This window comes from Cladophialophora immunda (genome assembly GCF_000835495.1).
Source record: "Cladophialophora immunda strain CBS 83496 unplaced genomic scaffold supercont1.1, whole genome shotgun sequence".
Classification (NCBI taxonomy): domain Eukaryota; kingdom Fungi; phylum Ascomycota; class Eurotiomycetes; order Chaetothyriales; family Herpotrichiellaceae; genus Cladophialophora; species Cladophialophora immunda.
This window is the reverse complement of record NW_015622541.1, coordinates 2,194,173-2,205,954: the sequence shown is the minus strand read 5'-3', so window position 1 is coordinate 2,205,954 and position 11,782 is coordinate 2,194,173. Positions and strand designations below refer to the sequence as shown.

General features: G+C 52.4%; 3 protein-coding genes across 3 annotated transcripts; 2 read left to right on the top strand and 1 right to left on the bottom strand.

The window, feature by feature from the left end:
- Nucleotides 1-211: 211 nt before the first annotated feature.
- On the top strand, nucleotides 212-1,213 carry PV07_00659 (uncharacterized protein; the record flags this gene model as incomplete). The annotated part of the gene is made up of 3 exons (XM_016387128.1): nucleotides 212-620; nucleotides 741-810; nucleotides 868-1,213. The coding sequence occupies 3 exons, from the start codon at nucleotides 212-214 to the stop codon at nucleotides 1,211-1,213; spliced, it is 825 nt and encodes a 274-aa protein (XP_016254056.1).
- A 1,104-nt stretch (nucleotides 1,214-2,317) lies between these two features.
- Nucleotides 2,318-2,689, top strand: PV07_00658 (uncharacterized protein; the record flags this gene model as incomplete). Its single annotated transcript, XM_016387127.1, has 2 exons — nucleotides 2,318-2,371; nucleotides 2,423-2,689. The coding sequence occupies 2 exons, from the start codon at nucleotides 2,318-2,320 to the stop codon at nucleotides 2,687-2,689; spliced, it is 321 nt and encodes a 106-aa protein (XP_016254055.1).
- Nucleotides 2,690-8,461: 5,772 nt separating this feature from the next.
- PV07_00657 (uncharacterized protein) lies at nucleotides 8,462-11,022 on the bottom strand (the record flags this gene model as incomplete). The annotated part of the gene is made up of 8 exons (XM_016387126.1): nucleotides 8,462-8,599; nucleotides 8,668-9,001; nucleotides 9,077-9,576; nucleotides 9,644-9,850; nucleotides 9,909-10,408; nucleotides 10,466-10,484; nucleotides 10,548-10,952; nucleotides 11,008-11,022. 8 exons carry the CDS (start codon nucleotides 11,020-11,022, stop codon nucleotides 8,462-8,464), a joined length of 2,118 nt encoding a protein of 705 aa, XP_016254054.1.
- Between the last annotated feature and the right edge of the window lie 760 nt (nucleotides 11,023-11,782).

Genomic DNA, 11,782 nt, shown 5'->3' with positions numbered 1-11,782 from the left:
AACTTGATCAGTCACCATGGCGTTCCAAGGAGAAGTAGCATACGTAACAGGCATGTTGGCTTCCTGGCTTCTGGGAGCAGCCTTCTTTGAAGTCATGAATTCCATTTTTCCAATGTCTGACGTTCCTGCCAGGCGGTGCCGGAGGACTTGGTAAAGCCATGGTCTGTCTCTTCGCAGAACTTGGGTATGCCCGATCGCATTCGCTCATATGATGGGTCATCGGGAAAGACTGACGCACTATCTGTACCTTCTGGGGAACAGCATGAAGGTTTTTATCGCCGATATTGACATCGAAGGCGCAAAACGATTAGCCCAAGAGCTCAACAAGCATGGTGAAAAGGTGTGGCCACTTGAAGTCAATGTGGCGGATTGGGATTCGCAGCGGAAGGGATTCGAGGCTGCACTGGATCGTTTGGATAGCAAGCATGTCGACTACGTCTGTCCCATCGCCGGGGTGGGCGAAGGGCGGACGTTTCCCAATCGACCGAATTCAGTGGGATTTCAAGAACCCGATCTCACAAAATTCGAGGTGAACATGAACGGATTTCTCTATACAGTCAGTCTTGCTCTGCAGCAATTCCGCCGACAAGAACCCAACAAGCACGGGTTTCGAGGAAAAGGTAAGACGCGTCAAGTGTCCGTGTCCTCTATGTCATCTATCATCGATTTACGCTCCCTTGCCACCAGCACTTTCTCTTTGACATGATGTTTGACTAACAAAATTTATTGATCCTGAGCAGTGATAGCCGCGGGCTCGGTGGCCGGCTTTTACAATCATCCTGGCATCCCCATGTGTGCGGCAGCAAAACAGTGAGAGTGACACACCACCTACCAAGCATCGCCCCCTCCACTGACCTTCTGTCTTAGTGCCGCCGTCGGCTTCGTTAGATCCTTTGGCAAGCTCCTCCTCGACGAGGACAAGATCACCATGAACATAATCTGCCCGAACAAGATCCGGACAAACATCAATACAACCGGGGCCTTCGATAAAGTCGAGGCAGCGGGGGTCCAGCTGATCCCAATGAGCGAGTATCTCGCGGCGGTGAAGAATCTCCTGGGCTCGAACGATGTCTCGGGCGCTTGTTTTGAGATTGCACCCCGGATCGGATATTTCATCAGGCAGCCCACGGAGTTCATCAACTCGGATTCGAGAATAAGTGGCGAGATGACTCTGGAACTAGCACTCCCTCTCCACCGGCCTATCTACGATTGATGAGAAGATACAGCGTCTGAGGCTTGAGTTTCAAAATAGACGCAAACGCTCTAAGATGCCACCTAGCTTAAGTGCGCAGATGTTCGTCACCGCCTTATGCCAGTCCAATGTCGTCTAGTCACATCATACAGGTTTCGTGCCCTGGGTTTTCTTCCATTCCTCGTACAGAGCCCCAAATGCCTCCACCTCGTATGCATCCAAAATGACCTTCACCTCCGTGACCTTCCCTTCCTTGTTGACAATGAATCGCTTCAGATACGTGTTCGTGTAGTAAAGAGCTCCTGGTCCCGATCCGGTCCCGACCCCTTCTGCGACAGCCTTGTCGTTTTCGACGATGAGATTTTCAAGTGTGTACTCCCACTTGTCAAAGAGCTCCATGTTATCGGTCTTCTGCCGCAAAGCTGCACCCGTCGCCACGCCGGCCCAGGGCGCTCTGTCGGCTTTGCCCACGAGGATCCATTTCGCACCCGGGGCGAAGAGGCTGTGGAGTTCGTCCAGGCGGCGATCCGCGAATGCAGATATCCATTTGGTGACGACGGTGCGTGTTCTCTCCGTTGCCTCGGCGTCGTACATGATGAGTGGAGTTGAGAACTGGCAAAATCGCCTGGTTTTCTGTCCAGATTTCGACCAGCTTGATTCGCAAGAGTGCGGCTAAGAATTGCTCCGAAGCTCTGGGCGCGTGGTCCGTGATAAGAACGACCCTAGTAATTCGTTCAGGCGTTTCCAATATGCGAGAAATGAGGCATTAACTCATCATGGGCCAGTTTCGTCTTATACAACTTCGGTGGATACGCGAGTAGTAGTACCGAGTCGTTGAAGAGTTAGATCAACCCAACACAACCAATTGGATCATACGGCTGACACGAGCCACGGAATAGGTATATCCGTTTTGCGGAGGTACTCATATACGGAGTACTTTGCTGGAGAACCGGAGAACCATCCGCGGGGCTTAAGAATGAGGAATGGTTCGGATGCATTTGATGTTCCTTCTACGGTGGTTCTTCCTGCAGCATTAATATCATCAGAACCACATCACGAGCGCAACAACCTATACGTTTTCGCCATTTCGCTCCCCCATCGGCCCCTGTGGAAATACCTCCAAAAATGGAGTTTAAATTTCCTCCAATTCCCGAAGGTGAATTCGAAGTTTATGCAGATGTAAGGCTCTCGAGGTATAGATGCAAGACGGACTGATTGATCCAAGCACAGATCTACGCCAAAGAAGGGCGTGGCGACGAGCTTGAAGACTTCATTCGCAGACAGGTGACATTGGCAAAAGACGAGCCCGGCACGTTGGTATATTCGGTCTCCCGCGACGACCAAAACCCGCTCCATTTTCACATCTTTGAGCGATATAGCGGGAGAGAAGCACTGGAGAAGCACCTAGCGACGCCTGTGGCGAAGGAATTGGCTGCAGCTGGGGTCATCGCAGCAGGACCACCCCCCAAGTTTCTCAAGGCACTCACGGGTTTCTAATCCGCTGCCTGGATTCGATGGGAACTTGGCCGAAATACTCGTTCAGATCAAAAGGTCTGGAACGCGCGACTTTGCAAATGAAATGGCACCAGTGCTTCGTCCAGAGCAACGTTGAACTGGCGGCTGGGGGGTTCGGATTTGTTGGTCGTGGGCTGTAGGGATACTTCGGACAGAGAGAGAAAGATGATTTGTGATTTTGCCATAGACAAAGCCGCGATATGCCGAACAGTAGACCTATTCTGCAGCCTGAAGTTGGACTGAGACTTCGATGAGCTACTAACCAAATGGATACGGACTGCCAACTCTAATCCCATTGCACCGCGGCTAAACAGTAAGGCATTGATTTCAATAGGCCGAACCAAATATATCTTCTCCATCCCCAACAATTGGTGGTGCAGACAACTTCGAAGGGGAGAGCTGTAAACTGGAAAGGGCGCTATCCCGGTCAAATACAAGGAGGCAGACTCCTGCACCCCCCTAAACCGTCGCACCACACGCCAAACACGGCTTTCGAAACTTGCAACATGTCAAGCCCCGGTCAAACAGAGATCACCAGAGCCACGGCCAAGCGGTTCATGACGACGTTGGGTGATCGCCGGATGGAAGACCTGGGAAAGCTGTTCGCGCCCGGTGGGACCTGGGCCGTGATCGCGCAACCGGCGAGGGCGTTCTGGGGAGGAGTGCTGCCTGGACCCGAGCGGGCACAACTCTCCAACGACTTCACCAAGAATTTCGAGTCGTGGCAGGTCGGGATCGTGAATCTCGTGGCTGAAGGCGACACGGCGTTCGTCGAGGGATCCGTACGCGGGAGAGGACCGGGGAATCAAGCCTACACCAACACCTATATGATGAGGTTCATTGTCGACGCGGACGGGATGATCACGGACTTCAAGGAAGGCATGGACTCGTACGAGGTCGAGGCTGCCATCGCCAGTGTAGAAGAGCATCAGAAGCAGCAGGAGACTCAGACATCTCCAGCGCTCGGAAGTTAGACTGGTTGCCAAAAGTTCTATGTTGCCCCGAATAACTACTATATCCTTTCTGAATCTATCTGTCAGGATAGTACCTCAATCCCTTGTTTTTAGCAAAAAGACGGAATATCTGGCCCCTAGTGGCGAATTGTTAGGCACTATAGAGGTAAAGGTCTTGTCAGGCAGGCGATTCCTGACACTATCTATACTTTTTGGCCACGCGGGAATCAACCTCGAATCATAGCTTTGCCCTAGCCTTCTGTTCTTCTTCCAAGACCTTCTCGATCTGGTAGAATCGCCTGTAGTACTCGAAGGACCCTGGATTGGCCACCGCTCCGTTCGCTTTGGATGTGCCATTTGAAATGATGAACTTCACAGCCAACTCGATCTTCTTTCCATTGACCGTGTACGGGATATCCGGGACCTCAATAATGTATTTGGGAACGTGTCTCGGCGTCCTGGCTTTCCGGATGGTCTGTCGTATCGTCGTTTTCAGCGCACTGGTCAACTTTCGACCAGGTTGCATCTTGATGAAAAGATAAACCGACTCATCCTCGTCTGCCGGTCTTCGTTGCCCTACGCATAGCGAATCCGCGATCCCTGGGATCTTGTCGACCACTTCGTAGATTTCGGCCGAGCTGAAACGTACTCCCGAAGGATTCAAGACACCGTCTCTTCCGCTTTGGTCAGTAGACACATAAAGAAAAATACAGGGTGGAAAAGACGCACGATCTTCCGAGCATCTCAAATCCTCTGGTTCTCGGATTCATGGCCACGTAGTCTCCTTGATACCAGACTTCGCCTCCGTAGCGGTCGAAGTAGGATGAGCGATACCGCTCTGTCCCAGCCTCTCCCCAGAAGGAGACCGGTTGACTGGGGAACGATCTCCGACAGACAAGTTCTCCGGCTCGACCGCTCTCCTTGACGGAGACTGCGTCCGGCGAATCCGCGTCTGCCACATCCGTTGCCATCCCCAAACTTTCGCTTTGTATCTCGCCGGCATAAAGTGGCAAGGTGGGATTTCCGGACACCACTGGGAGTTCCCACAAGTTAGAGGAACGCCGCAAAGTCGAGAGAGATCGATCATATCTCCTGTGAATGAAGACGTTAAATCGACAGACATCTTTGGTGGAAGACGTCTTGACGTACTTGGAACAAGGCCGAAATTCTTCAGCTCGGTCAGAAACCTTGCCGAGGTGCCAAAATGGGTGACCCTACGGATGATAGTGGTTAACACTTGAAAAGCGACCGTTTCCGAGAGAGGGGAGCTTCATGCCTGAGTTTTGACACGAGGCGTAGAAGAACCAGCGGGTCTGGCTTCAACGGTGAGCCATCGTAGAGGACGGTACGTCCGCCATATCCGATACCACATATGACTTTCCCCCACATGATCCAGCCGGTCTGAGGCGCCCTAGTCATTCAACTATTGACACACAAATTGTAGTGGTGCCTACCGTGGTATACTGAAGAATATTGTCCCCAGGCCGCACATCGAAATGCACAACCGAGTCCTTCTTCGACTGAAGCAATAGCCCCTGAATGGCCTGTCAACAGGATTGTTATGGCCAGAGGACAGAGACTTACGGCGGCACTGTGTACAATGCATTTGGGCGGCCCTGTCTAGACGAATCCCATTAATTCAATTCACTTCGATAGCCGAGAGATGTAGTGCAGCTCACCGTGCCCGAGGAGTAGACAATAAAACCTGGATGGCTGAAAGGAAGCTTTGCAAACTTCAAGGGCCTTCCAATTCCGCGCTCGAGAAAAGTATTCCACGTAATCACTTTCAAGCTGCGTTGTTCAAGCACCTTCGTTCTTCTCGGTATCACTACCATATTCACGAACTCTGGTGTCTGTAGCAGCTCCCCGGCACACTGTCGGTTCTTGTCCATTTGATCCTGCACTCTGCCGTTGTAGAAGACGTCGCTTTCGACGATAAAAAGCTTCGGCCTTATCTGTCGAACCCGGTCGAGGACGCCTTCGACACCCATATCGGGGGACGAGGTGGACCAGAGTGCTCCCATGGATAGCGCAGCTAGACATGCCACCACGGTCTCCAGTCGATTGGACAAGACGCCCGCGACTCGGTCGCCCACCGTGATACCCGAAGATAGCATTGCGTCAGCCAGTTGGGCCACCTGCGAGTGCAAGTCGCCCCATGTGACGTCCCGGATATCTTCACCGCCCTCGGTGCAGGCGTGGATAACGATCTCGGTGGGATCTTGACAGGACAGGAGGTTTTCGGTGAAGTTCAGCTTGATATCCGGGTACCACATCGGGACTGGGAACATGAGATGTTGAACCTGGTGGGGTTTTGTCAGCAGAATGAGTTGTGGAATGAACATTTTGAAGAAAGGCCACGCATCATACGTGTTCTTGAAAACCTATACTGGGCACCTTGTCTCCCTTCATCCCCAGGAAAACGAACAGGTCGACCCAGAATTCATCTCTGCTCCCATCACTGATTGAATATGTGTAAAGGTCCGTGTAGTCCTTCAGTGAAAGGGACCGTCGCGCATTGATATGACGCCGAAGTCTGTCTGTCATCGTGGCCGACGGATTTGGAGGCGTCCACAGGAGCCGTGGTTTCGTCTTGGACATCGCTGCCATGGCCATTGTCGCAAGGCCTCAGAGACCTTCGTGCCTGAGGTACTTAGGTGTGAGCAGGAACGACAATTTCATCACAGATGCCTCTGTGATTCTGATCATTTTGCCTTTTGGCATAACGCTAATGGATACTAGCACCGAGCTAGTAATGAAGAGCTCCGCGGGTCTTATCCAATTCGAGCGAGTGCGTCCAATTGGATCGAAGAATGCATCTAATCCCGTTCCAACTCGGCTAGTGCGACACGACGCCAAGGACCTAGTATCCAAACAGTTTCTACACACGGCTTCCCAGCTGCATTCAGGCCTTTCTGGGGTACATATCGCTTTTGACGATCGAGTGCTCGAGAACAATAGAAGACAGGATAAACAAGTTCCGACAAGGTATAGATGCTAGCCCACCAGCATGCGGTTTGCAATCTTCCCGAGGCCGGTAATTTCTATCTCGACCAGATCTCCGTTCTTCAACCATTCTGGCGGCTTCATGAAGGCGGCGACGCCGCTGGGAGTGCCTGTCATGATGACCGTTCCGGGCCTGAGAGTCCTTCCGCGACTGAGGTGGCGGAAGATGGCGTGTATATCGAAAATCAAGTCGTCTGTGCCAGTCTTTTGCCGCAGCTCCCCGTTCACTTTCGTCGTCAGGGACAGAGCCGAAGGATCGGGCACCGCCTTGGGAGAGGCGATTACGGGACCAATGGGCGCAAACTTGTCGAAGGCCTTCCCCGAGCCATGCTGACCTCCGGAACGGAGAGAATTTTGCCAGTAGCGCGACGAGACATCGTTTCCAACGGTATAACCCAGGATGAACGGCGTGGGATCGGCGTCTTCGGCAAGATCCTTGCAACTTTTCCCAATGATTATGCTGAGCTCACCCTGTATAGATGTATATCAACAGATGGTTCGAAGAAACAAACCGACACAGGACCGGCCGTTGCGGGGTCCAAAGGAGAAAGAGACCGCTTGCTTGCCTCATAGTCCAAGAATTGGATTTCTGGTTTGACGAAGATATCTTCGAACGGTCCCGCGAGAGAGTCTTGCATAGGAGAAAAGATTTAGTCAGCCTCCCTTCAACGACGTGCCAATTCTGAAGCTATTCTTACCCGGTGGCTTGGTAAAGACCGTGGGATAATCACCGGTGGGGATCTACTCAGTGTTTTAGCCAGTCCTTTCGATTTTCGAAAGCCCGGAGAAACGGGCGTCTCTGCAATTGTCCTAGAGACAAAGGGAAATAACGTACGTTGGCCTCCTTGGCATGGGCTTTGTAGTTCAGGCCAATTCCATAGAAAATTGGTACTTCGGAAAGTGGGCTGAGAACCTGAGGAAGTCCGTTACCGTCAGCTCGTGCAGGGTTCATTGAGGCCAGGATATCAGCAACCTTTTTCACTTGATCATCCCTACAAGTCACATATCGGGGACTTACTTCATGAATGACTTCTCGTTCATCTGACAATTGAAAATCGCAGTCCAGAGGCGATGTGCCCCGATAAACACGCACAGTCTTCCCGATCAGCGCCTCCTTGGTGAGGGTCAAGTTGGGCGTGGCGTCCTCGTCTGCCTCGCCGAGGAATACCTTCCCGGCTGCGGTCTTGAATCGAACCAAGCGGTTGAAGATCGGCTCCGACATGCTGTATCCGTCTCAAAATCTCCTGGTAATGGTAACGGCGGCGGCGGTGACGATGAGGGAAGAAGAATGATGTAGGAGGTTGGAACAAGTAGAGTGGCACTGAACAAAGTTGTATGACATATAGCATTCGAACTAAAGCTGATAGTCCTCTATGCCGTGTTTCTTACTGCTAAGATGTATCGATTCGGCATCGGGAGGCTCCTTCCGACACTTCGCCGAGCTTTGCTTTGACTACTCATAGGCCCTGGCTTTTCAATTTGATATTGAGCCAGTGTCAGCGACCACTCTTTCAGGCTTCCCGAAGCTCTGCCGTCTATCCGTGACGAACGACAAAAACGATCACAGTTTCGAATTCCGATAGACCACGGATACAATGCTCGCTGGGGCAAAACGAAGGAGAAGTAGGCCATAAATCCTTGCTCTCATTCGTCTGTGTATTTGACATTCACAAATCAAATAAATACTCGGGGGAGCTTCAAATGTGGTTCGGTATGGTGCCTCTCGCCGCCCCCAACTCCCTAATTCCCTTGTCACCATGAAAAACTTTTTCGTAGAAACACGACTGGGTGAGGATCAAACATAGTGACTAAAATCTGCCCCTCCGTCGAGATTTGCCATGATATCGATTAGAGGGGAGTTGCCGGAATCGGGCCAGCACAGTAGGGTGCCCCACCTCTCATCGTCCCAGTCCATCGGATTGAGGAGTGCGGTCTGGGGAGAAGTCGTGGTCAGTTGCAGCTCAGCGGGTCATCCAAATAAGAGGTCGGTCCTTTACTTACATCCTCCAGCGGAGGGAGTCCAGCATCCAGCCCCAGGTCCGACGGTTGAATATCAAGCACAGTCTGTCCGGCAGTCTCGTGGTCTGATTTTGATTTGGACTTCTCTAGAGCACCTCTGTGTGCTCTGGCCTTTGCGACTGCCATGCTTGCCAAGTTTGTAAGATCTCGGGCAAAGGGGAACTGAAGATCGGCAGAGGCGAATTCCAAGTAACTCAGTCTCCCTGAGACCATGTACATGAGCTCGATATCTGAGTCCACTGTAGATCTCTCTGGGTACTGCAAGACGTGCACAAAGAGGCTGATCAGGGCCCATAGAGGGAAGACGTAGACAAGGCTGGAGTGTCGCCAATCAGCATGATTCGCTTTCACGAAGGGCTAAAGTAGCAGCGCAAATCGACGCAATGCTTACCTTTTTGGTGAGGATGGGGAGATGTGCAAGAGGCGCGAATTGCGAATGATGTTGCGTGATGCCCCAACAACGACCTCCGTGCTTTTGTGGACCTGGCTTCGGACCTTTTCCTTCTCGTGAGGGCCCAAATTCAGCGGTATGGCATTCCATGGGTGGACCAGGAGCGAGTGGATGGAGATCAGACTTCCATAATACGCAAACAGAAGATACACAACTAGATGGGGGTGGCAATCGGGTGGGACTGTCGAGGTGACGGGGTCGATCTTGACAGACGCCGGGGAGTCGTTGAACCACTTTTCGAGCGTTTCTTGCAGTTCGCCCATGGTCTTGACGATGTCCTCAAAGGTCGGATTGCAGTTTTTCAGGGTCTTCAACCTTCTCGCTATCTGTGCCGATATCTGCGCGTGTCGAGCGGCGGAGCACAAGTATTCGAGGTGTCCCGAATCATCATCCCGTTGCCCGCTCGGTAACTGACAGGTGATCTCGTCGTCTTCAATTGACTGTATCATCGTCGTCAGCAGCTACAAACTCGGGGGTGATCTGCCAGAAAGGGTTGAAACCACATACCAAAGGCCGGCCAGATCGAAAGGCGATATGTCGCTCGTAGATGTAGATTGCCCACCACAATCGGCTGCGAAGCCGGACGGCGCTTGGAGACAAGTTCCATGCATTGGCAGGCTGCCGGTGGAGACCTTTCGACTCTGCCAGCTTCATCGCATTCACACACAGCATGTAGTCAACCGAAGGAGTTCCAATGGACTCCACATAGATGCTCTAGGCGATGTCCGAGTCAGTGACAGTCTGGTACAAACATCAGAGCCGAGGGAATCACCATTGAACCGAGTGCCTGTATCGCCATCAGACTGGTTCTACAATACAACAGCTCGGAATGGACCGAGAGAGCATTGCGGAAATACTTCCAGCCCGCGCCTTCGTCGAAGCGAAATCCGCGAAACCGATGTTTCCATGAAAGTAGCCGCCAGCCTGTGGCATAGACTACGTTTCGTAGTGCGTACCAGGCGGGGTCCTGGTCTGCAGACGATGGCTGGCCTTGCTCGAACTGAGCCCGGAGCCGGGCCTCAAAGTTGGGACGGTGGATCAAGCCAATCATTCCCTCGGCGCATTCGTCAAAAAAGGCCTGTGTATACCTCCAAGCGTCTTCGGGGGCAGGCTCGGGTTCTCGATCTCGGGTTTGTATCGTCTCCAACTTCAGCCGTCGACAAGTCTCGTAGGTAAACTGTCGTGCCGTTTTGGCGAAGTCGGAGCTCCCTGTCTTCTGGCACACCCACTCAATTCCCGACTTCGAACATATGGACAAGAAAGAACCTTTTCCTAAGTAGGCATGTTAGGCCCGGGCAAAGACAATTGCCTGCAGAGTCGAAGAAGTACCATGATATTCGTAACTCATCTGCAAGGTGTGATCAGTACTGTTCTTTGCCGTGAAGAGGGTTATCACTGGTTGGGAACGCACCTCTTCTTCTGGCGGAACGCAACAACTACCATCGTCCTCGCCAGTGCTTTGCGCCGTGGTCATAGAGGGTGTTGGTGGGAGCCATGCACTATTTTCGCTGGCACCAGGTAGAATCCGCGCCGTTGGGGTAGCAGATGGCGCGTGAACCGCGACCGCAACTTCGTCGACCGGCAAGGGGGATCGGAGTTGCTGAACAGGATTTTCCATCTCTCCATCCTGAGAAGAGCCTTGCTCTGGCCCCCTCTCATGCATTTGAGCAGGTGACGATCTGTTTGACCGTGGCAATAAGTTTTCGATGCGCGACAGTCTGGCCTGGATTCTTTCAAGACTGTGGCCGCTTCGGTCCTTGTTCCGACGTCGCGTGGCTGCAAAGATGCATTCTTCGCGGTAGTCCTGGATTTCTTGCTGATTAAATCGAATCAGATTCCCGACCCGGTGCAACATACGATACAGTTCGTACATGGCTGTTCGCCATTGCTGATGACAGTTCAGTGAATAGTTCAGAAGCGCCTTATTTGTGTTGGGACACTCACCACTTGATTTTCTTCACCCTGCACGAGTTGCAGGCAGTAGCACAACGGGGCCGCCGTTCGGATGAGTTATGCATCGCGCGTGGTCAGGAATTCTCAGTGGTGTCGAAAGACGCACGACGACAACAATGGACCGTGCAGGGCGGGGTAAAAAGCTCCAAGGACATGAGTAATGTCGTTCCCCGGGCTGGGGAGAATTTTAGGGATACTTGAGCGACGAGCAGCCCGTCTTCCTGGCCGCATGTGACTGAGAACCTTGGCCTAGCGATTTCTGGGGCGACTTGGGGGAGGGGGAGGTGGTGGAGAACCGCAAGGGGGGAGGAGTAGCTAGTGCTTTATGAACACGAGAATTCCCGCCCGGCGGACGAACGCCCTTAGTAATTCCTTAAAAAAATGGCACAAGATTGAGCTATTCACTGCGGAGGACTCCGTCTTCCCATCAGGGTCGAACCTGGGGTTTTAGGGGGGACCTGTGAGACTTTAGTTCATCAAGCCCTTGGGCCGGTCGCGAAGGTGAAAATGCTCACAAGCTTTTGAACATTAGGCGATAAGGGTGTCCACGATGGAGACATGAACTCATTCGAGCTGATCTCTGTCCACGTCGGTGTCATTCGCCAACCTAGCATCCATTCTTCTGATTTCTCACGGCTGCTTAGGCAACTTATATTTGCTACAATGCCATCTTCAAGCGAGAGGAAAAGAGAG